Genomic DNA, 26,130 nt, shown 5'->3' with positions numbered 1-26,130 from the left:
CTTTATTATCAAAAGGCAGAAGGCATTGTTCAACCCTTAATATCAGCGGCCAGGTGGTAAAACCCTTAAAGAACACTAGGAAGCATAATAGTTTTCTGGTATGGTCACGAATACGATAAAAACCTAATTAGAATAAAAAAAAAAAAAGTAACCAATCAGTAACGAAAAACGTTTGCAAAGCACATCGATATGTCCTTTTTTCAAGTTTGCTGTATGCAGCTCTTTGGCATATTCCTTGATTTTGCTTATCCATCTGATTTTGGCCTCCCACGTGCTCTCTTGTCAACTACACTGGCATTCAATGTTACGTAGAGGCGTCCTGATGGATTGCATCGAGCCACATGTCCCGCCCTCCTTTCTTCATGTCATGAGATATTGACTGACTAGTCTCTGTAAGCAGTTTACTGTAAGTTCATCTCCTCCTTAAGGCTCTGACCCCATATCGCTCCTGTAATTCTATGAAAGACTTCAAATCTCTTGAATCTGCTTCATAGAGTACCTGTTAGAGCCAAGGTATCGCAGCCTAAATACATATAATTTAATCTTTACCGCTATAACCCTTGAAGGTTCATGGGCGCAGTACTTTGTAAAGAAATATTTACTGTTACCAACGGTCGTGCAAGGAGATGATTTGTTCAGAATCACGCTCGACCGCCATCTATTTTCTCTCTTTACGTAATTCCAAGCTTCCCCATATCTGGTAGCGAGGAAGCCAAAATGTGCCAACTTGAGTTAAATTTCACTTTAATCATTTAAACATGTCATTGTTGTTTTGCGGCCCAAGATCGGGCATTCTGGAGTTTTATCATTCACCTTCTAATTTTTTTATAATCTGGTGTGAAGGTCAGGGTGGACTACCTCGTTTTGGGCTGAGCTCTCAATTCTGTGTTTGCAAACTGGAATCTTCTCCCGGCAACAAGGCTGAAGACGTCATTACCGTAAGTTAATTAGAGAACATGTTAAAGTTTTAGTTTAACGTGGATTTAAAAAATATATCATATTATAAATTAAAATAGAATCTTTTTTTAATAAAATATAAAGACAATTCTAATGATGAAACATTAATTTCCTTTTTTAAATAACTATTCAGTCTTTATTTTTTGTAATTAAAATTAAATTAGAATAAATCACAAACAGTTGTTATGGTGCGGGTCGCGCATCACAAAACTTTCCCTTTCCGCCCTAAGTTTTATGAAGATTGCGGCGAAAAATCGATTTTATAAAAAAAATTTGTCACATTCCAGGCATACACCTGGCTTAAATATGGTGTTGGGCGAGGGGCGTTTCGTAAATGAAAAACCTACCTCTTCCCCAGAGAAAAATTGTTCGGGTGATAGGAAATAAAAAAAAGGAGGACCTGAAATGAATCATAAAAATAATAAAGAAAAAATAGAGAATAAAAAACCTTCCAACTGATATACAAATTTAATTAAATTAAAATATAAAGAAATAAAAAGTGAACTATTGCTTGTTGTTACAAAAAAATAAAAAGTGTTAATTGTAATTAATGCAGCCTGCAATGTTGTTGAATGTGCCGAGCCGCAGCGATGTATTTGTATTATACACGCATCATAACAACTTCCTTAACTGTTCCTGATTTATTCTAATTTAATTTTAATTACAAACAATAAAGACTGAATGGGAACAATAAGGAATCATATTAATTTATTAATAAGTTTGCCTTAGCTTATGTCTAATTACTATTTTGACACCCTACACATTAATATTAAAACTTATAATTACAAATGAATTTAACACTATTATACTTTGTTATCACTACATTATTTCTAACCTTCCTTACTCACAGTTCAAGGGTGTAATTTATTTATTTCAAATGTATTTTGAAGTATATTGTATATAGGTTAAAATTCTTATTTCTTTTATTATTAAAATTCATATCAAAGTTATTTATAAGTAATAACATAAATTTTACCCATTTACATAAATTTTACAAGATCCAAAGAGGAGAAAAAAGGCAATTATTTTAACCCATTTTTTTTTATTACTTTAATGAAAACTATGTATAATTACTAATCAAAATTGATAAGGCTGCCAAGTATAGGTTGGGGTAATAAAAAATAGTGGCTGATTCAAACTGTAAACAAAAATTAATTTTTCATTCGGAGCTCTATATCTTTAAAAATACCAACAACACTAGAAAACCTAAGAGAACATCATTTAAAGTAGAGTAAATTTCCTAAAATATAAGTCCTAATAGAGATATTTACATTCAATAATTCTCGAGATATAGTTTTACAAAAAAGGAAATTTTCATAAAAAAAAATGTATTGAATGATCAGTAGCTAGTGATTTTATTTTGAGAAATCTATATCTCAAAAACCATTTGATGTACAAATGTCTATTAGCACTGAAATTAAAGTTTTTTTAATGAACTATAAAGTAGTTTATTACGTTTATCCTCGTAGGAGTAGTAGTTTTCATTATATTTGCTAAAATAACTTAATTTATACTTCTTCGAACAAATTGTCATGTGCAAAATTTATATTGATTTGCGAATATCATAAAAACTACTACCCTTACGAAGATATTTGACATAAACTACTTTATAGTAAGTTAAATTACCTTTATTTTAGTGCTAGCAGACATATGTGAGTCTTATAGTTCGAGAGATAAATATTTTCAAAAATTAATCATTTTATCCAAACAACTAGAAATTAACATTTTGTGAATTTATTTTGTCAAATGTCATTAAAACTACTACTCCTACGAAGATAAACGTCATAAACTATTTTATAGTAAATTTAACTAGTTTTAATTCCAGTTCTAATAGACATCTGTACGTCAAGTGGTATTTGAGATATAGATCTCTCAAAACAAATTCACTAACTAGTGATATTTTAATAATTTTTTATGAAATGTTGCTTTTGAAAAAGTTACGTCTCCAGAACTATAGAACGAAAATAGTTCTATTAGGGCTAATATTTTAGCAAACTTACTCTACTTTAAATAATGTTGTTTCAGGTTTTCTAGTGTTGTTTTTAGTTTAAAAGATATAAAGCTCCGAATGAAAAAATAATTTTTTTAACGTTTTAAAACAGCCGCATATGAATATAAACTTGGCAAATAAATTTTTTTCTGAACAACTGTAAATCAATTTATTTTAGCAAATATCATGAAAACTTTACTCCTACGAAGAAAAATGTCATAAACTAATTTATAGCCCATTAAACTAGCTTTAATTTGAATGCTGATATAAATCTGTATCAAAAATCAAAATGATTTTTGAGATATAGATTTTTCAAAATTAATTCACTAACTTCTGATCTTTCAGTACGTTCTGTACAACATTTATATGAAATGTTACTTTTTAAAAAGCTATATCTCGAGAACTATTGAACCTAAATAGCTCTATTAGGGTTTTCTCTACTTTAAATGATGTTCTCTTAGATTTTCTATTGTTGTTGGTGGTTTTAAAGATATAGAGCTCCGAATGAAAAATTAATTATTTTTAACGTTTTTAGAAATCCTCCATTTTTTATTCCCCCTACGTTTATTTGGCAGACTCATCTATTTTGTCTAGTAATTATACACAGTTTTCATTGAAGTAATAAAAAATTGGGTTGAGATAACTGCCTTTTTTTCTTCCCGGCTCTTGTACTATGAGTAGGAACAGCGTGGCTAAGTATGAGCCAGTCTCTATCTGCCGCGGGTTCTCTGGTTCTCGGGTTATAAGGTTCTCTGCTCCAGCTGATCGTATAATCGAATGTGGTAGCTTCATCTTTGTGGATTTCGGACTCACACTATTATTTCGAAGCAAACAAAAAGAAAAATTCCGTTTTGTTCCACAGATTTTCAGCCGCAATCATTATGCCGGATCTACACCTTTGCACTTGCCACAAATCCAAGCACTTGTAGACTTGCATAATTACTTGGTGAAAAAAGGAAGCAACAAACGTCTACAAGCTTTTTTTTGTAATTTGAATTTTTGTGCTATTGCATTAGATTTACTCTGTTTTCGTTGTAATAAGGAACAAGTTAAACATAACCGAAATAAAAAGGAAACGTAAATATCAGCAATGTAAGCTGTAGATGATAAAAATTAATATAAATAGTACAACATAACCTATAATAAATTCAACCTTCGTTCATGAATTTTTATCAGAAACTTTTTTATTTAATTACCTAAACATTTAATGTCCTCATAAATATATTTGTACTATGTTAAATCAGAAATAAACTGATAAATTTGACAAGATTCGAAAAAATGTTTTTACAACTAATCGATAGAATTTTAAAATATGCAATCTTAAACCTGAGTTAATTATTGGATTTAAAGGTTGGGGAAATTCTGTAATAAATTAAAACACGTAGAGAACAGGCATTCCTCTTTTGGCAGTTCTGAAACAAAGCAAACTGAAAACAAACGTGTTAATATAGCACAAACGTCCTTTGATTTGTGCCAAAAAACCGACACTTCACGATTTGCCATTGTCTAGTAAACGTGTAGGGAACCCTTTAGTTTTAGTGTTACCCAAAAGATGAGAATACCTATATCGTTGTTTTTAAAATTATTATTGCTAATTTTCTTTATCAAAAATTAATTTAACTATTTCAATTGAAATATTTTAATAGCAGTTTTTTTTTTTTTTGCAATAATTTGTTTTCCTGTAACATATATGTTTTGGCAAAAAAACAAACGTACATTGTGTATTTTGAAAGTTATATTTTTAGTAAAAACACTGTCATAACATGCGGTAACAATTGGGGAAATTGATTTAAAACAATTTTTTTTTTTTTTTGCATAATGAAGTATTTGTATTTTTTAGAAGGAAAACTTGAAGATTTTTGCAGAAAACCGTTCAATTGAAAATAAAATATATATTATAAACTCATTACAACCTTAGCCAAAAAACTCACTCCAAAAACTCACTTTTGACAGCCCATCTGACCAATTTTGCCTTGCCACTTAAGATATGAAACCTTCATATCATCATCATGTTTACCACTCACCATAATTGTAGCTTCATTCCCTTATTGATACAAACAGTTGGGTCTCTACAATTTTTTTTTTAAATTTTTCATTGTCATAAACATTTAAGAATGATAAAAATTTATACTATATCCATTTCAGCACATACTATTTAATAAAATATATGTTTTTGGTTCAATAAATAATTATATAAAAAAATGTCTCTAAAATTTAACTTTTATAAAAATACTTGGAACGCACTACCATCCTCAGTTATTAGGACACCTAATGATACCTGATACTGGAATAAAAAAATATCAAAGTGTGACCAATCTCATATTAAATAGAATAGTGGCCATCTTCAATTTTCAAAATATAACTGATTGTTGTTTCTAATCTACAAATCATATTGATATTTCTGTCCTTTTGTTTCAGATCACAAATAAGTGCGACGTTGAATTACGATTTGAAATTACAAAATGCTTTCAATTGGAAACTACTAGTTCAGATGTATTTAAAGTATTCCTTAACAAGTATTCACCTGCGAAAAATATCTATAAAGAATCTTCTCTGGATCAAAGTATAATGATAGATATAGAGAAATATTTTTATGAAAGCAACCAACCGAGTCCAATTACTGTAGAACCTCCTCTCATTATTGTTCCACCATTCAAAAAAGGAGTAATTAAAATTGTTTTTTATCCTGTGATGTCAGTCAGGGGTAACAGCTCTGCGGTAAGAACTACCCGCTCAATGAGTTCCCGAATTCAGAAAGTAAATGAAGCTCCACATAAGAAAGACCGTGAACGTGCAAGCAGAAGTAGAACGAGCGATATGAACTGGAAACATTCAAAAATTAAACTAGAAGAACCCTCCGCCACATTTTATGTGCAGAAAGTACAACTGACGTTAGGAAAGCTAACAATGGTAGCCGAATGGTTAATAATAGGCAAAGTAACTAAGAAAAAATAAAAACACTTGTTTAATATTTTAAACAATATTTTCTTAAATCAAGGCAGAAAATTAATTAATACTAGTTGTTAGTTTTGGACCTTGGTAAATAGTTTCTTAAGGAGGATTAGTTAAATGAGAGATAAAAACATGGGACAATAATTTTAAAAATGTTTGAATATTAGTTAATTCTGTTTTATCCATTACTAAATGATATTTATTCAAAACAGCAAGAAAAGAATCCCAATATGTTTTTAAATCACCAAAAAAACAACCAGTCAATTTCAATTTGTCCTTATATCATTACGTCATATTGTTTCTTTTTGTAATATACTTAAAATGTAATTAAATAAGTAATGATTTTCAAATAAAAGTGCAAACTTCCTAAATTATATTATTTAAACAAGGAGCTTCACAAAAGTTAAAAAATTAGTAGCTAATGGTATTCTTATTTTTTGTCTACCACTATCAGCAATCTTTTGTTCATTGATAAACACAGATTTTAAGTAAATCAGGTTTTTCATTTTTTACTTGATTTAATTATGTTTTTGCCTAGTGTTTTCATCTTCGGAAATACTTAGGTATGTAATAAACAATGTAAAAAAACATGTTTTATATGTACCGTGATTGTAATTACACGACAAACTGAATTCAAAACTAAACCACATTTCTTTCTTCAGTTAAAATAATCTTAGAAAACTGAGGATGCAAAGAATCTAACCATAGTCTTAAATATCTTTGGTAGACAAAACTGTTCGAAGGATTTACCCTGCCCGTGCGTGGCACGTGATAAGTTGCATGGCAGCACTTGGCATTCTGCTCTTGACCATTACAGGATACATTTTCAATAGGTTAATTTTCATTTAAAACCAGCTTTAGTATGTCGAGACACATGCCAAGGTGCGTTATCATGTAAAAAATAATAATCTTCACTTGGAAAAACTCATTTGAGCCATGGTTGTTTTGTGTTTTCTTGAATAAGTTTTACATAAAACTCACTCTTCATCCCCTGGTGGTCTCATAACTATAGATAACTTCCAGGTACAGTTATCGCTCCCCAAATGATCACACCCCACCTTGATTTTGATGTTTAGGACAATTATTTATGCATGTCAAAAAGGAATATTCATTGTCAGGGTCATCCAAACAAAACCTTTTTACATCAGAAAACACAGTTTTAGTCCACATGTTCTGTGGGAAAACCAACCAATTTTATACCAGTTCCAACCTTCTGAACTGAACTAGTTTTTTGAATGTCTGTTCATTTTTTTTATTGAAACCCTATTTTGTTAAGTTAACTCCTAATGGTACCAGCCCAAACTTCTCTGTAGCTCTGCTCAGGCAGTTCTAAATATTTAAAGTGTTCTAATTACTTTCTAAATATTTTTTGTACCTCTTTTCCATTATAAATAATTCCATATTTTCTTCCAGTAGCTCATACTCTGGCCCACACATTTCATTCTTGCAATAATGTCTTTTGATTACAAATATATTAGTCTGTCCTCTGTTGGTGCATAACAGTTTTTCCTGTGAAAAGGCTAAACTGATTTTTAGTTTTGATTAATCTCAAGTTCACACATTGAATTTTTATTTTATAATTATAAATGAACTTTGTTTTTGTATTTATATTTTTTCAAAATTAGTAGCAGAAAAGTAAATTTGTTTCTGTGCTATGGAGAATCTTTAAAACTATTCATATATTATTCCTCCCACCAACTTTTTATTTTAAAATGGTGGCAGATTAAAAATTTAATTTGCCTTTATCATGGCCATTTATGAATAAATATGAAAATCATTTAGATTTATTGAATCATTATCTTAAAGCCTAAAAAAAAAAAGGTGAGTTTTCCATGAAAACTCATATTTGAATTTCTTCCGATCACAATAATCACCTTTTTGTGTGTCATGTAAAAGTAAGTGAAAGTACATATTTTTTTAAAGTTTCGCCCCCAATCAAAGCCCCATGAAAAGTTAAAGTCTTCTTAGACACTTTTAACTATTCGAAACAATAATAAAAGTATGAACAAATCAATGAAGAAAAGAGAGCTTTATTTACGCATGACTCAAAAAGTATAAATTTTATTTTATAATAAGTATTTAAAAGGTAATTAAATTCTTCAGAAAACAAAAAATAACTGTCAAAACCAGTCAGTTATTATCAAAGATACTACATATTGGATTTGAAGATTTAATTAGTCGGGATTGTCTATGTCTTAGACGGTTCTCCAGCCTGATGTCCACTTTACAGAAAGCCCTCGACAACAGAGGGTACCCACCTGGTCTCGGTTGACGTACGGTTTAAACACCGCTATACCTTTACCTGCGTCTATAGGAGGCCTAGGGCTGGTCTCACATCAGTGAAGCTGCTGCTTCAGCAGGTCCAGGCAACTAGCCGGCATGTTGTGCTGGGTGATCTCAATGCCCGGCACACCGCCTGGCTATGTAGCAGCAACAATCCTCTAGGTACCTATATCCCCAGAACCAGACTGGCTCTCTTTCACCCAGGTTTACATATATACAGGCATGCAGCCCGTCCTTCGTTCACGTCAACGCTTGACCTCCTCTTATCCAGAAGCATGCACATGGTCATTGACTGCAGAGTGCTGCCCTATGGACTCACACCATAGAGCCGATGAAAAACAACAATGCAACTGCCTTCATCTCATTGGACTGTGCCATGCCTTCCAGAGCGTGTCCCACCCGCTGCTACTCCGCTGACTGGAGTTCAGGTTTCCCGCCATCCTATGCCAACTGGTCAGGAACTACCTTAGTGAACGATCATTCATAGTAAGGGTTGGTGGAGATTTGTTCCCTCCAGTCCCCACCACCAGTGGAGTACCTCAAGGATCAGTGCTGGGACCTCTGCTGTTTGTCGTTTTCATGGTACCTGTCACCATCAAACATCGAAACGCAATGATAGCAGCCTATGCCGACGACATTGGAGTTTATGCCTCCAGCATGAGATCTGAACTAGCCCTCCGCCACGCACAAGCCGCCTCTGCCACCATCGTAGCTGCTCTCAAGAAGGATGGCATCAGAGTTAACCCAGCTAAGACGGATGCCATCATAATGTCATTCCAGAAGGGCAAGAAGAGCAGGCTAAGGGAGGGAGGGTCGGAACATCTCCAACAACATCCTCTACCTGGGCGTGACTCTCGACTGGGACCTCACCTTCTCCAAGGCGAGACTAAAGCTGGCCCGGCAGAAGTCGCATAGGCTTAGGTTCTACCACTTGCTTACTTCACAACAGATCGCACTACACCTGAAACTCAAGATATACAAGGCCATCATACGTCCGACGCTGCTCCATAGTGCACCACTCATGCGACACCTCTACAAGATACGCTCTTCAAACTGCAGAGTTTCCAGAACTCCCTCCTGAGGCGAATAGTCAGAGGAACTTCACTCCAGTGGGCCAGGAACAGAGTAATATGTGAGGAGCTCCAACTCCCATCAGTGCTGGAATTCATAGGCCGTAGGCACATCAAATTCTTTGATGGGCTAAAGCCTGTGCCAACCCTCTATTCCATGAGATCACCCCTCCACCAAGACCTGGGAGGTGGCAAAGCATTGTCCCTCTGGTCGACATCCTCGCCTTGGGAGGGACTTCTGCCTCTGCAGCCTGAAGTCATCAATTCAACACCACCAACAGGAATAGCCCCTCCCTATTCCTAATGAGCATCCAGGCAAACATATGCAATCACTGTTGACATCGCCTTCAGTGGACCCGGCACCCATTCTTATAATGCCATCCCGGCAAAACAAGATAATGAAATAGCCAGTATATGTATATATATATATATATATATTTGTAAATGCCTATTTCTTTGTTCCAGGAGGTAAGAAAAAATTACTTTGATTAAAAGATACATAGAGTCAAAGAGTAAACAATTATCCCATTTTTACTTCTAGCATTGTTTTAAAGTTTTGTAGAACAAAGAATAAAAAAATATATATATCTGATAAAGCCTTTACTTCATTTTGAATATTTTGCAAAGTTTTATGCTGTATACTTTTTATACTGAGACTGATTTGTTACTAATTTTCAGATTCAGATATCTTTAATTACAAAATATATACATTTATTTATTTATTACCATACTGTGACTGTCAAATATAATATTTGTGTAGATCAATAAGTTACTAAATAAGGGTCATTTTCTCGACAAGGTACGATTTATGTTCCTGACTGATTGTACATCTTTACTATTAATATATGGATATGAAAAAAAATCTTAATTTAGGGGAAGGACAGTACTACAAACTTACTCATTTGGAATAGATGTTTTACAGTAACAGGTAATAAAAAATTCTCAAAGTTTGTTTTCCTCATAAATACATGTCTCTCTCATATTTTCAATATCACAACTCTGGAATGTTTCAAAACGTGTGAAAGTGGATGCTAGAAAATTAGGTTAGTTTCAAACACTACAACTTTCCCAATGAGTCCGCCTGTAACAACCTAGATTTTGATAGCTCATTTGTTTTCGCCTGGTTAGGAACTACTTGTTAGGATCGTGAGCGTTTCCATCTGTTTCCTCACAACCCTGGCCGATTTGTCTAACCTTGGGGAGTTGGATAAAACCTGATTATACAACAAACTTATGTGTCATTAGGAGTAATAATCATTATGGCTCATTAAGCCATCACACTGCAAATCATGAGGCCTTAAGTTGAAAATCATCACAACCCTGGAGTTTGTAGGTTGTGAGGAAAGCCTAATTTACATATGCTCTTATGCAGACTCAAACTGACACTCATATATGGGTATGTTCTTTCTCAATTGCCCCATATTGTGGAGGACAATAAAATATAAATACAATTCTTATTATGAAGTAATGGAATTATCAAAAATACACTTACTCAATTCCATTTTGAATTGGATTATTTTCAGCTTTTTTAAAGTGCAAACGTTTTCATGGCTTAGAACATTTCGGATAATAATTTTATTCTCATTCTTTATTATTGAATTTTAAGTAATTTCAAAGTATAATTAATTATATTCATCTTATTTTTGTTATACGGCAATAAAGTAGATAGTTTGAGGTATGCAAAGGAACAAGAAAAGAACAAAAATCATGGTAATTCAAATAAATTTAGCTATAATACTAAATTTTTTTGTAAATATTACTGTAAATGCCATGTTTAATAATTAAGTTGTAAATAGTCTTTATTATAAGTATTAATATTTAATTCAATTACATTGTTTTTTTATTTGTATTATTTTCATTAATTTGTTGAATTTTTGTTTATTTAAAAAGAATAATTAAGAATAAAGAATAATGTGTTTTATATTTTTATTGTAATAATTAAAAAAGAGATACCATTGCTAGGGTTGTTAAACCGTTGCTAAGGCATCACCTACCAACAGGTCGACAATCTACATTTTAAAATCAGCAGCAGCTAATTAGTCATCTTGTTAGACCAATAAATAAATTTCAGTTTCACTGAAAAATTTACTGTTCTCCTTATGAAGTCAATTGGCTTTTTAAAAAGTTATAACTTTTTATCATAGTTTAGTGATTTTGGAGATTTTAAGACAGCTAGTATATTAAGATATGATGGATTTTCCATTGTTTGGAGATTTTAAGACTGCTAGTATATTAAGATATGATGGATTTTCCATTGTTTGGAGATTTTAAGACTGCTAGTATATTAAGATATGATGGATTTTCCATTGTTTGGAGATTTTAAGACTGCTAGTATATTAAGATATGATGGATTTTCCATTGTTTCATCACAGCTCTGTACTTGACATGACAACCCTGGGCTCAAAATTTTTTATATTGATGTACTGTAAAAACTAGTAATTTCTATGATGGGATTTTTATAAAATTGGATCACTAAAAAGGTAAGAAACAGAATGAAATGGTAGAAAATGTAGCACTGGTAGAGAATGACCCATAAATAGCTTTGTTAAATTCAAGCATCAACCTGATTATATTTTTTCTTTCTTGTTGCCATTAATACTAAATCTCATTGCTATATGATTTAAAAATTACATGTCATTTCCCACCTTTTATTTCTTCCCTTCTAAATCAGCCAGATTAATCTGAATACAAATCCTAGATAAATGAGGTCTAAATAAACATAAATTTAAACTGTTTTTTACTTTCTTCCTTAAATAAATCTGGGTAGAAATCTTATTTTTAACAGGCCTCGATACAATCCACAGCTAGTTGAATTAGTTGAAATACCACTTCCAAGCCATAAAATAAGCATGCTCTCATTAAGAGAATACATTTGCAGCTTTACAGGATCAAGAAAAAAAAAAGTCATCGACCAACTTTTTTATAATTTCTTTTTATTTCCACATTTACAATCTCTTTCAGAAAACATTTAGTATAAAAATTAAACATTAATATTCAAATTCAACAAGCTTATCAGAGGTTAATAACATAGTATATGAGGAGTATTATATCACTTTTGGAAAGTAAAGGTTTTATGACAAATTAAAATTCTTCAAAAAAAAAAACATCAAATTATTTCAAAATTTTAATTTTTCCATATCAGATAGGAGTTGTGAATCAATATTTGTAATATAAATTTTACTTATCTGTATGCTCCCATGATAATTTTTAAATAATATAACTTTACAAAAATATATATATATTGATTTTTGATAAAAAAACACTCCTCATATGTATATAAAATGTTATATATATGTTAAAATATAACAATTAATTACAATTATAATGATCAAAAATGTCATTAATATATTGATGAAAAACTCTATAAATATTCTTTTTTTTTACACTAAATATTTATTTCCCATTGTTTTTGAATACTTTATTTCTTGCCCTATCAATGCTATAAACACTAATTGAAATTTTTAATTTACAATTACATAAATAAAGCTTTGTAAAAATGGTAACAAATTAAAATTAATAATTTTATCTATGCCTATTATATACAAATATATACAATATGTCTAAAATAAGATAAGCGTACCTTAGAAAAATGAAATTTTTTACCTGGTTCCTGGATGTAAATACATTTAGTGTAAAAAAATTATTGTACCATTAAACTTTGATCAAACTTCTTAGTTAAATATCAAAGAAGGCAATACATATCGATAAAAAATTATATCAAATGAAGTTTTTAAAGCAAAACCTGGCTTCTTTATAATGGAATCTGGATTCTTTTGAAGGGACTAGTTTAATATTCCATCCCATGTTCATTTTATTTCATAATAAAGTATAAAGGTATGGTATTAGTCTTCAATTTGTACTCTGCACATTTTCTCAGACTTGTACTTTTTAACTGTAATAATACCACAAATAGTTGTCCCCTTTATGAAACAAAAATTATTATTGCTTGTATTTTGTAATTTGTATTCTTGTATTAAAGAAATAATACTATTAGCTTCATTATGGAACACGGCCTAGTAAACAGTAATCATACGGAGAGAGCCACATGAGAGAAGAAAAATGTGCTTTATTGTTTCTCCGTGTTCACTAGGAAAGCAACTAGAAAGAACTAAGTTTCATCATTGAAAAAAAAAACTGCTATAATGGGAAAATTAATGAAAAGATGGATAGATAAATGATGAAAGTTTCAGTTATATATGAAAAAAGAAAAATTTGTATGCACACAGTCAGTTTTATTTTTGAATTTGTGGTGGACCCATGAAATAAATTTCTACATCATATGCTAGATAAGGTAACCTATAACAATCCAGTTGTGTAGTGGATCGCACAATAAATGATAGTTTCAGAAGGCTGTGGAAGTAAGAATAGGGAGACCAAGGACCAGAAGGGCAGAAAAGGTATAGAAAGAAATATCTTTTGTCCAAAGAGGTTCCTCAGAACAGATGCAGGTAGCGGAGATGTGGCACTGAAGGTAAAGTCCCAGCATTGGAGAGACATATTGAGGAGACTAAGAGTTTAATATTTGTGGAAGGGGAAATAGAGTTGCCAGGGACAAGTGAAGTGCTAGTTTTCATCCCTAATATAAAAGAAAGTGCTAAAGGGAATCTATTGTGAATAATTGCAAAGGTTGCTAAACCACAGTTTATTTAATTTAGTTAGAAAAAACTGGGGATTGTTCCTAATAATAACTTGCCATGACACCATGAATAATTATAAGAAACCCATAGCACTTAATCTTCTTTTGTTTCATATCTTTCCTCACACAGCATCAATATCAATTTGAAAATATCTGATGTTATATATATCCAGGCTATATACATATATAGCCACTAATTTCTACTTCTTTGCCAACCAGTCCAAGAATTATTTTTAGCTAGTGTAAAAACTCTGTTGGACTTACTTTTCTTATTGGCTTATTGTTCCTAGTCTCCGATGATCTTTGATATGTATTTCTACATAGCATAAAACTGCATGCAGTTTTATTATTATTATTTTTTACTCCATTAGCAGTTATCGTCATTTTCTGGTTCCTTTCATCAATCTTCTTCTCTCCACAGATGTTTGAATTAAACTTTATTTCATGGCTAGCCATAAGTCAGGGTCTGCTGTACTGTAAATTTATGTGAAAATTATTAATTATTTTTAAGAAAAATAGAAAGGAGTAAAATATATTCTCTTGAACCAAATCATTATTTTCAATTTCCTTTCTGGAATCATATTCATATTCACTTTAAAATATTAAATTTCAGTATTCAAAAAATGTTTATTTTCAAAAAAAATAATCATAAAAATAGTAGAAAAATACAGGTACTGAGTCATCTGATTGCTAAAAAAATCAAACAATCTTCACAGGCTCAATATAGGTTAATGTACATTCACTTGGTAAGCATATTGATAAAATTAATAATTGAAAATGTAGCGACATAAGTGAACACCAAAAGATTGATTTTCAAAGAAGTTATGATAAATTACACGTTTAAAAGTATTTAAAATTTGGGAGAAAATATGTACATTGGTGTAGGCTCAAAGGGTTGAATGTCAGGAAGTGTTAGGCCTTTCCCTTGAGTGCTGCTGCATGCTGCTAAAAGTAATGGATCTTTTCAGAGGTGGATCTGGTGGGTGCAGTTCATTGCTTATTTCTGCAGTAAGATCCAGAACCATCCTTCGAGACCTTTCCCCAAAGTCATCTACTCCGGCAGCCACCTATATACACCTTTTCTTTTAGTAACATGATTCATAATTACAGTTTAGTTAGCAAGAGCAAACTTTCATTCATTTTTATACATCACATTAATTTATAACATGTTAGCTGCTAGCTGCTAGTGTTTGAAGGTTTCTAATCAGTTTCAAAATATAATTTTCATGTTTTATGAATATAATTGTCATCATGTATTTTATATTTACAGTCTCATCTAAAATAAAATATTTTTCAAGAACTTGTGGTTATTGGTTCAACTTGCTCATTTTTTTACATCTGCACTAGATGTAATTTATAAGGGCACATGTATTCACATAGTTATAATACAATTTAATGTATAAAAATAAAAAAAAGTTTACTAAGCTTGCTAAGCTAACAGAAAGCTAAACAAACTTATTACTGAAATGGAAAAAAAATTAACGCAGTGTTGGTTGTACTGTGATAATTTTGTTGAAAAAATAATAAATTCAGTCAAAGAAGACAAAATTACTGAATTTGTGACAACTGTTAAAAACTTATAGATTAGTTGAACACTTAAATCATGTATCTAGAGATTTTCTTTTTAACTTATATTAGAAAAAAAGTAATTTAATTTGTATTAAATTTATTTGAACAATAAATTTGATTAGAACAATATGACCTAAACTTTTTATAAATATAAAAAAATATTATTATTGCCTTAAGGTCAAAATTTTTAGAATAAATACAATGTTCTGAATACATAAATTTATTCACTTCTTGGAAATTTCTGGGATACTTTGTCTTCCTCTTCAACAAAACATAATTCACTGTTTTTTTTTTTTCTTTTTTATTAATGGTACATTTAATTTGTTCAAATTATCCATATAATTAATAAATTTTAATTTTTTAACAACAGGAATGTCTGTTTCCTCAGTTGAATTTGACGAGTGTCTTTTCTAGTCATTAAATTAGAAAGCGTTTTCCTATCAGAGCCAAGGCTTTCCCACACACTCAAAAAAATTTATACTTTTCTGGGAGTGTTGTCAATATTTTGGAAATGATCATATCATCTGATATATCATTGCCTAATGACTTCAATCTAAATGCCAAATTTTTAATTGAGCTTATGTGGCTAGCCAAGTTTATCCCTCGCTTAAATTTAAAATAAAAAAATTCTTGCAGAAGACGAAACTTTTATTGAGAAACATCTCTTTGATATATTTCACATAATTTGGAATATATCTGACTTGTAGCAGTGTACAAGTCAAAATATGAGTTAATGTTCTATGGCTTTCTGTGATTATAATCAACTACAGTCTTTACTTTTCTTGTCTCTGGGAGGCTCAAAATCTTTAGAAATAATCTCAAACAACTGATTTGCTTAAAAGAAGATATTTACCATGAATTTCTATACTTAGAAGTTCTCAGGTGGCTCGATGGCTCAATTTGATTAAATTCGTTGAAGCTCTTGAGATCCATTTTACAATGCTACTGCTTTCAATGCTAATGAACTTAAATTATTTTACTTTACGAAGTATTTGAACTCGAATTAACACTACTGAACTATTTTTACTGTCTAACTACAAATTTTAATTTAGCAAACTACCTGGGCCTATAACCTGTTGATTGGGTGGACACAAATAAAATGTTTTGACAATTTTATTTATTACAGTTATATAACATAAAATAACAATTGGTATATTCAGTTTGCTGTAGAGCAACTTGTATACTATAAAAAATGTAATTTTATTTCACACTTTAAAAGACAGAAGGGGAAAAAAATTTAATGCAGTCTTAAATAGAATGAATGACTTAAGTTCTTGAAACTCAAAGAAAAATCTTGACCATTATAAATAATGATAAAGATTAAAAGAACTATTATTATTTAAGAATACTGAATAATCTTGAAGTAAGACATCATTGATTAATATACTGAGATACAATTACTCTTATTATGATGAAAATTTCTTTTATTTATTCTTATTATAATAAGAAAAAAAATTGATCTGTTAGATTAATGGCCCAGTTATCTCAATTTTATATCTGTTTAGTTATTTTAAGTTATCATGGATTTTAAATAGATTTATGAACTAGATGCCCAGATATAAAGTTTGGACACATCATTTTATCAACAATGGCTGTGGTTTTAATGATTTTTTTATTTCAATGGAAAACTTGTTAGACCTTCATTTGTTAAAGAACAGAAACAAAAAGAGTAAACCTTCATAATTCATATTATTCATATAAGCATTCCCTCTAACTTTCTTACCTCCTACTTTTCTTAAGAATAATGCAAGTTGTTGATACTATCATTTTGGAAATATGAATTATAAAATGTTAATCTGACTTAGAGAAAGACAGATATTAATAAAAATTACAGAAAGAACTGGAACGTTCTGTTTATAAACAAATTTTCACTAGGCCAAGAAATTCTAATGAATCAATGAGATTTTTTTTTTTCTGATTATACCATGTATGTGTAATGTAAATATGTCCGATTACGGACTGATAAGTATGCTGTGTGAGATAGCAACCTAATGTATTTAGGCAGCATAGATGAATAAATAAAGTATTCTCATATATATATAGGATATCAATAAAGAAACTAAATAAAGACGTACTTTCATAATAGTGTCAGAATCTTGCAAAGCTTGTTTGGCAAGATACCTTTCCCTTTTAATTTTCAGTTCTAAACTTTCTGGTATATCTGGGACCAATATGTCGATAAGGCGACAAACTCCGAACACTACATGCTGGAAAAAATAATAGCAAACATAAATTTTGTATGTAAAAAGTGACACAAAATATTCTCATATTTTAAAAATATTATGAGTTAAATTGAGGTATTTAATAGTTGACCATAGATATGAGGAGAAGATGGTTGGGGGTGTGGTCTGTAAAGATATACAAATAAGTAAAACTTATTTATTTATGCTGATGTTTCAACCTGATTTTCAGGCATTCACCAAGACTGAAAAAAACAAAAAACAAGATAACAACCTTAATTTATAGAAAAGTAAAATAATAACAAACAAACTTGGAAATATAGATAACAATATATTAAGTAGATAGTTGATATTAATAGAAGATAAAATATAATATTGTAGAGGTAAAAAATTATACAAAAAAAATGAAAAACAAAAAATTATTAAAAATCAGACAGTGCTTGTGTAAATAAAGTAATAAACCTAAAGAGAGGTGTGGAAGAAAATATAAATGATGAATTGGAGGAAGATAGTCTAGGTGGCGGTGAATAGAGATATCAAAATAGTAAAAGAAAACTATTTATAGTTAACTAATTTTTCACCCCACTTTGCAGGGGTTCATCAGGGCCAAATGAAAGAACAAGATATAAACATTTTAGAATTACGAAACGTCGGCACAAGTAAATAAGTTTTACTAATTTGTGTATCTTTACTGACCATCTTCTCAGAGTCAAATCTGAAAGAATATAATTTATTAAGTGCATAATGTTTTCATAATTTAATAAATTTTAAGAAAATTGACTAATGATAAATAATTTGACAAAGGCTAAATGGCCTGCAATTTTGTTGATTGCCAATGTTTTGTATGTGATAGTGTAATAAGATTCTTGAAAATGGCTGAAACGTTGGAGTGTTAAGATAATAAAAAATTGTTGAGAACAAATGGATTTTTTTTATAACTACTAAACAAATCTGTCACAAACAAAAATTTGGATTATATATTGTAATATTAAAAAAATTATTTAAAATAAAATAAAAGGAATTTTATATGTTTTACCTTATTCTCTTATCTAAAGTATAGTTTTGAAGATGACAAAGTCAAATAAAAAGATTAAATATTAAATAAATATGAGAATTTTTATTTTTAATTATATATAATATTATAGACTATAAATCTCAGGTCGGGTTTCTAGGCAATCAAACCAGACACTTTTCTACTAATAACACTTAAACTAGATTAATAGCTATTGTACAAATGTATTAAATTCTAGTTAGGAACAAAACTAACCAATTACAGAATCTTCTTTTGATGATTGAAGTTTCTTTGTCTTATTTTTCAACAAACTAACACTTGCTGTAAACAATCTTTTTGCAAACAAACACTGACTGCTAACAAAGCATTTGACCTCTAGAAGTTTTCACTCATCTCATTTACTGGTGATCCAAAACAAAGAGTTATTTAAACTTTTTGGATCATTTTAGATGTCTTCTTTTTCAAGATGTCTACCAGAGAGGGAGAGGGAGAGAGAGGGAGAGAGGGGAGGAGAGAGAGAGAGAGAGAGAGAGAGAGAGAGAGAGAGAGAGAGAGAGAGAGAGAGAGAGAGAGCAAGGATGTTCAGGCCCTCCTGCATCCAGGAGCTCTCATCCCTCTCCCACCAAAAGAACGAATGATCACGTTTCTTTAATACTTATTCTTGACTTCTATTTTTTCTTAAATGTATTGTAATTTCAATCATGATGGGAAGATAAATAAAGTTTAAAATGTTTGAATCTGCTCATCATGGCCTCGATTCAACGGACTTCAGGAGGACACGCGCTGCCATCTTCTTTGTTTTGAATCATGATCTTTACTACTCCATATTTGACTGAACAAAATTCGTTAGCAAGATTTTCTGATTTAATACAACAAATAAACAATACTGAAATGATATATAAAATAAAAATATATTAAAAACCATTTATATGTAAAAATAAATATTAACTCATAAAAAAAGATATTACAATATAGTAATAATTACCTCAAATATTATCACAAAAGCAAATTGTATCGCTAGAAGCCTCCAGAAAAATGGGGTGTGATTTCCATGTTCATCCCGCAATCCTCTATAACGACATTGCTTCCGTAGAGTTCCATTTGGAGAATAGGCCAATGTAAAATTAATGTATCCTTCTAAATTCCAATTATATTCATATTGATATAACAATTTTGGTAGAAATTCAGATGTAAATGCAATTAAGAAACCCTAATTACAAAAAAAAAAATCTTAAAATGTATTATCAGATAAAAATTAATGTTTTTAAAAAGTTTAACACATACATTGCTTATAACAGCAAGGTGGGCAAGCATATTAAGGATTTTGAACCATATTCCAATGTTTTCTGCTCTCTCTGCTACAATCCTGCGAGTTTCACAAACAAATTTCTGAGCATCTAGTCTTATTTCTACCCAATTGTTAAGTAGAGCAAACAGAGGAGCGAGAGGAAATGCAGCCACAAATATTGTGATGAAACCAAACTGCAAAACTTTAGAATATAAAGGTGTAAAATTAGTTTTCTGCGATATTTTAATTCATTATTTTCATTGGACGTGACATTACCCATTTCTAGATATTCCTCAAAAAGTCCCTCATAATCAACTAGCCCATAATCTTCTTCCCATCGGGTCCTTCGTTTTTTAGGCAATTTTACCTGAAAAATAAAATTAATGTTTATTTCAATCTAGAAAAGCATTAAGAAGCAACAGCAATAACAAAAAGGAATGAGGTAATTTTCTCAGTTACAGATGGAAAACGGCATGAGAAACTTTATTACCCTCTTTCAATTTTTGCTCAGACCTTGGAAGATCTTGTATAATTGCTTTATTTATTGACCTTGCGACAGGCGTGTTTCCAAAAGTCACACTTTAGGGTGAAAGTATCAAAATGATACAGCCATTAGAAACTCACAATTTTTTTGTACTTTAATGATCAATATCAAGTGCATGTGTAAGGGCTATTAAAGACAACTCTTATTTCAACAAAAAAGAATTTTTTTATTGAACTAAAAGAAGAGAAAAATATACAAAATCATTTTTTGAGAAGCTTTTTAAAAAATAATGTATCCCAGAAAATATCTTTGAAAATGATTAGAGCAATTAGCTAGTAGCCCTAAGAAATAGAAACTAATAACTTATTTAAATGAAAATTATAATTTTAAAAGTTCACAATGAGCTTCTCAAATTTTTTCTGATCGGAGCTAAATGATCATATATCACCCGATCTGGGCGTGTACTGATGTCATCAAATCTTAGGGATCTACAGAGAAATGAAAACCTTTTAACATTCATAGCCATTCTAAATCAGTAAACTGGCAGCCACAACTCATCAAGCAGCTCCACAATCTAATATACCAGAAATATTTTTGACGGGCCCAATGGTACCAGGAAGGTGCATCAAAATGTTGTGTTTCCCTTGTCGTTTTCTAGTATTCATTGGATTTTTATTCCACTTTCATTTGTCTTATTTTTTCAGTTTCATTAGTCACCTTCTCTCTTTTTTTTTCTCATGAACAATGTAAAAATTTCATCGTTATTAGCCTCTTCTTTCTCACAAGATTCTCCACTTAACTCAGTTTCAGAATATCCTTCCCATTCTTCTATTTTTTCGCTCTCACCAGTGTAATTATCCTCATTATCAGAGGAATCTGGAGCAATTCATCACAGTAAATGAGTATTCAAGACTTGTAATCGTCTGGATTGGTCAAATTATAAATTTTCTTCTCCCTAGGTATCGAAAACTGAATTAAACGGAAAAACCAATAGTCACTTACACAGAGGGGTGCTAACATCAATTTGATGCCAATGGTGTTTACAAATAGATACAAGGCTTGGTCAAAAAAAGTTTTAATCTTAAACTAGCGTAAAAACCACAATAATGAGCGCAAACATCAATTTGATACAAACAAGTGTCTACAGAGAAAACAAACCACCTGCCAGAGGCTGTTTCACACGTATCAAAATGATACTCACACCTGTCATTGGGTTAAGGATCTAAAGTATCTTAACTATATGTCTTACAAAAATTAATAAAGTAAAAAACATACTGTATGTAATTATTGTATATTTCTTCTAGTAAAACCTACTTTTACATATCTCCAGATTGGTGGTCACATAACTTCATTATTAATTAATTATTACTTATTTATTAATATTTATTACTATATAACTTTGTTAATACTATAATAATTTAAGAACAATAAATATATTTTCTTTCCATTATATTTTCTGATAATAATATTTTATTTAACTATAATTGTTTCTATGAATATTCAAGCATTTGTAAAAAATATAATATTCATTTTTATTTTTACTTATAGTAGTTTATTGTGTTAATATGAAAATTACTAATTATTATTTAAATATATACGCATAATATTTTTTAATACACAGCCACTTTGTAAATTAGAAAGTCATGGAATCTGGGCAAAAAATATCATGATAATAAATAGTAATATCCTATATTTTAATCAAAAATGTTTTCTTATGAAACTGATATGATGGACATTAACTAAAATTATTACGCTTCATTGCTTAAGTATCTTCAAAAGTTGAGGAGAGGGTTATATATAAATATACACCTATTAAAAATATATGCATGCACTTCCAGGACATTTTTGTTTTAAGCTTATTAATTTTTTTTTATTAGTATGGATTCAAAATTTGGATAGGTAAAGATATGAATATAAAAACTAAAGAAAAAAAACTATAGCTTCTTTTATATTTTACTTACGGTCAAACATAGTTTATAATTCAATTCAGTAAGAAAAATTTTAAAAAATTGATTTATGAAAAGATGTGTATTAAAAACCATGTCCATAGAGACCATTTAGTCCCATTGAGCGGAGCCAATTCTGACATGAGATACTAAGGTGATGCCTTAACTCTCTCAGCCATAACAGTTTCTGATTCTGATTTAACCAAAATTTTAAAATATCTATTTTTCTTGAAAAATGATGACCAGCAGGAATAGCCCCTCCCTATTCCTAGTAAGCTTCAGGCAAACACATGCCATCATCAAAGACACCACTTTCAGCGGACCCGGCACTTATCTTAAAATCCTGTACTGGCAAAACAAGATGTTTTAATTTGCCAACATATGTAAATATGTTTTCATTTGTACATATTCTAATTTGTTTGTTCTTATTTCTTTTTTTAGGAGGTTAGAAAAAAAAAATCAATTTTTCTCTTGAGTATTATAATAAAGATTTTAATTAATACAGCAATATATAAATTTTATTTGAACCTGTTTGTTATGCCACCATGCTTTCAGTTTGGGCACAATTATTTCTTGAGCATTATTAATTATTTGTTTTCCTATCATAATGACAGCTAGTTGTTGTGCTAATTCAATCAAACATCCTCCAGCACTGCACTGAAAGAAAAAAAAATTAGCTATAAGTTTCAGCTACTATAACCTTAAAAATTGTACCCAACATGCTGGTTCATAACTTACGTCCTCATTTCTCAAGTTTATAATCAATGTGTAGTTTCCTGGGTATCCAACAAATCTACCCTTGAAGAAAGCAATATAGAATATGGAAGAATAATAATTCACAAACTGGAAGATAAAAACTTTGAAAGTCAAATTATCATCAAATTCAGTTTGAGTTCTGTGCATTTCTGTAATATAAAGTTATCGATTAATTGAGAATCCTTTTGTAACAAAGATGCCCTTTAAATACTTATTCATTGCTTACCCCATGAAGTTAGCCTGTAGGCTAATTTTTCATATATTCTGCTCATAGCCATAATTAAAAAAAGATTAACAACTGCACCTGACATATTAGCAATTGCTTGTGCTTGTGACCTAAATGTAGCATTTTGGAAAAGAGGAATAGAAACGAGTACTCTGTATATTATCACAGCCACAATAAATATTATAACGAGAGATATCTGAAAGTATTACATTTCCTTGTTTTACTCGATATGCCATTCAACATTATTTAAAATATTACATTATAAACATACCATAAGGAAGACAATTCCAAGACCTGCAGCAATTCTCTTATTCCTCAGAGATCTTGGAAATGATGGCTCTTGGATTCCTGTAACAGGGTTTCGTTCGAGAAATGGAGCCCGAGCAGCGAACTCAGGTCTAGGTCTCTCAATCTCATCTTGAAATCCCATACAGTCCCAATGGTGAGCTAATGAGGCAGATTTTCTTTTCCAGTATTCAAGAAATGTCACCGCTAAAACAGTATCATTGTTTATGATAAATAAAACAGAAAATACAGTTAATTTATTTAATATCCATAGTCAGATTTACTGGTACTATAAGTAACAATTTCAAATAGATACAAATTATAAGTAAAATATCTAATTTAGGTCTAAAAAATATGGAGTGAAGCCAAAATGTGATATATAACATAAGTGATCTACAAAAAATCAAACAGAATTAATAATGATGAATTACATAATGCAATCAAATATTTAGTAATTTTTGACTTGAATACATAATCTGAGAGATATATGGTTTAAAAATTTGGTGATAATTCATTTTAAAGTGATGTTTAGGATCTGTACTAATTTTTGAGGCACAAATTGATCAAAATAGATATTTTCATTCGGATTGTAAATAGACAAAAACATAAATTATGGTATAAAAGTCAGTAGTGAGGTTATCATATGCATATGACATCATCCTATTCAGTTTATAATCATTTACTTATAATGCAAACAATAAACAAATTATTAAAAATATTGTTATATTGTTTTATTTTTATTTTTAAAGAGAATTGTACATGACAATAGATTTTTTTTTAATTTCAAAGACTTGAAGTTAGCATAAAAACAGAATAATGTTATTCCATCAATAAATTATTAACACCTAAATAGCAAAATAATTACTTTTAATAAGAGAACAAAGTAAAAAACAGTCATAACATATATGACCATTATACAAAAGTATAAAAAATAGACATTAAACCCCAAAAAACAAATATTTGTTAATAAATAGAAATAATATTTATAATCCTAGTTTTGTAGTTAGTTCAGTAAAGTTTGGATTTTTTTTTTTTTAATTCATTTTAAAAGTTCAAAACTTCTGCACTACAATATTTGATTAGCTAAGTTCTTATACCTCTATTTCATCAACATAAATTTATTGATTTGAATATTTTAAGTTGGTTGTTGTGAATTCTGCTATAAAACTATTTTATTTAAGATTTTTTTAAAGTCAAAACTTAAATTTTGAGTAAAATTGACGACATAAAATAATAAAAGTGGTATAAATAGGAGTACCTGTAAACATAATAACCTGATAAGGTAAACATAATAACCTGATAAGTTAATCATAATAACCTGATATGGTAAACATAATAACCTGATAAGGTAAACATAATAACCTGATAAGGTAAAGGTAAAATAAGAATTTAGATTAAGTGACATTGATCATCAATATATCTGTGTTTTTATACTGAAAAATTTTATGTCAAAAAAACATTGGCTATAGTTGTTTTTACTTGTAATAATAAAAATTATAAATGGTTTTTTAGATTTTTTTATATAAGGAAGAAAGTTGGTATTTACAGAAAAATTATCAAAGATATATAGAGATATATCTTTGATAATTACTAATTACGTCTCTACGTAAATAGACGACTATGTTATGTTCTTCCATAATATGTAACTATAGAGTTTTACTTACATATATTTTTAAATATTCCTGGTCAAAACAAGTCATTATGGTTCACTGCACCTTTTAGTACCAAACTGCTGATATTTCTGTTTTTTATATGTTTTAATGTATTTTTATTATCAAATGGATAGTTCAATGATGAAGTATTTTTCTGATACTGAATTTGTATTTTTTTAAAATAAAAGTATTTATTATCATTATTATTGTTAATATTTCAGTATATCTACTTACCCCAAAAAGAAACAAATACTGCATAAAATACAGTGCCAGGATGATCAAAAAGATACGCCAATTTTGCATAACCACATATATCGCCTAAATCCCAGTAATTGCAACCAATATTCTCATCACAGAGGGGACACATATTAAAAGCTCCAGGATTGTCACAAACTTCAACAGCTAGTTGGTTATATCTCATTGTAAAAACTCCATATAAAAATACCAGCAGACCAACAATTGCAGCAGGAAGAAGCCAGCCAGTATAAAATCCTGAAAAATGTCAATTCAGCATAACCAATATTACATATAATTCTTCATTTACTAAAATATCATAAAAGTTTATACAATAAAAAAATAAATAAATAAAACATAATCTGAATTTTCTTTTCAAGGAAGTTGATTATATTAATTTTTTAAAATGCTGAGGTGAAGAAAACTTCCAATTAGAATTTTTTATATAATCTTTTATACTTTCTTGAGACTGGTTATAATTATGTAAACAAATAAATTTTATCCAATTTAAGTCTCAAAATAATTTATGTTTCTTTATAACTCTAACACTCTAGAAACAAATATTAGAATCAAGGAAACCGAGGTTAAAGCTGACCTAACATAGGAACTT

The 26,130-nt window shown here is 29.9% G+C and overlaps 2 protein-coding genes across 10 annotated transcripts in view; one reads left to right on the top strand and one right to left on the bottom strand.

Annotated features, from left to right (window-relative positions):
- The window catches only part of LOC106677135 (uncharacterized), a 167,332-nt gene extending 161,241 nt beyond the window's left edge, over nucleotides 1–6,091 (top strand). For both annotated transcript variants that reach the window (XM_067051965.1, XM_067051964.1), the window contains 2 exons: nucleotides 844–938; nucleotides 5,366–6,091. In XM_067051965.1, the coding sequence (XP_066908066.1) occupies nucleotides 844–938; nucleotides 5,366–5,902 (632 nt within the window). In that variant the 3' untranslated portion in view covers nucleotides 5,903–6,091. The remainder of the gene's footprint in view (nucleotides 1–843; nucleotides 939–5,365) is intronic.
- A 6,157-nt stretch (nucleotides 6,092–12,248) lies between these two features.
- The window catches only part of LOC106677142 (anoctamin-7), a 384,257-nt gene continuing 370,375 nt past the window's right edge, over nucleotides 12,249–26,130 (bottom strand). For 4 of the 8 annotated variants that reach the window (XM_067051976.1, XM_014414867.2, XM_067051978.1 and 1 more), the window contains 10 exons: nucleotides 25,521–25,778; nucleotides 23,621–23,841; nucleotides 23,350–23,545; nucleotides 23,106–23,272; nucleotides 22,896–23,024; nucleotides 20,214–20,304; nucleotides 19,934–20,139; nucleotides 19,635–19,859; nucleotides 17,533–17,664; nucleotides 12,250–14,955 (listed from right to left, as the gene is read on the bottom strand). In XM_067051976.1, the coding sequence (XP_066908077.1) occupies nucleotides 14,791–14,955; nucleotides 17,533–17,664; nucleotides 19,635–19,859; nucleotides 19,934–20,139; nucleotides 20,214–20,304; nucleotides 22,896–23,024; nucleotides 23,106–23,272; nucleotides 23,350–23,545; nucleotides 23,621–23,841; nucleotides 25,521–25,778 (1,790 nt within the window). In that variant the 3' untranslated portion in view covers nucleotides 12,250–14,790. Of the gene's footprint in view, nucleotides 14,956–17,532; nucleotides 17,665–19,634; nucleotides 19,860–19,933; nucleotides 20,140–20,213; nucleotides 20,305–22,895; nucleotides 23,025–23,105; nucleotides 23,273–23,349; nucleotides 23,546–23,620; nucleotides 23,842–25,520; nucleotides 25,779–26,130 lie in introns of all 8 variants that reach the window. The other 4 variants (XM_067051982.1, XM_067051980.1, XM_067051981.1 and 1 more) reach the window with 2 other exon arrangements.

The sequence above is a fragment of the Halyomorpha halys genome, unplaced genomic scaffold (assembly GCF_000696795.3).
Source record: "Halyomorpha halys isolate HHAL.00 unplaced genomic scaffold, Hhal_1.1 Scaffold88.1, whole genome shotgun sequence".
Taxonomy (NCBI): Eukaryota; Metazoa; Arthropoda; class Insecta; order Hemiptera; family Pentatomidae; genus Halyomorpha; species Halyomorpha halys.
The sequence above is the reverse complement of the archived record's forward strand: the minus strand, read 5'-3'. Positions and strand labels throughout refer to the sequence as shown.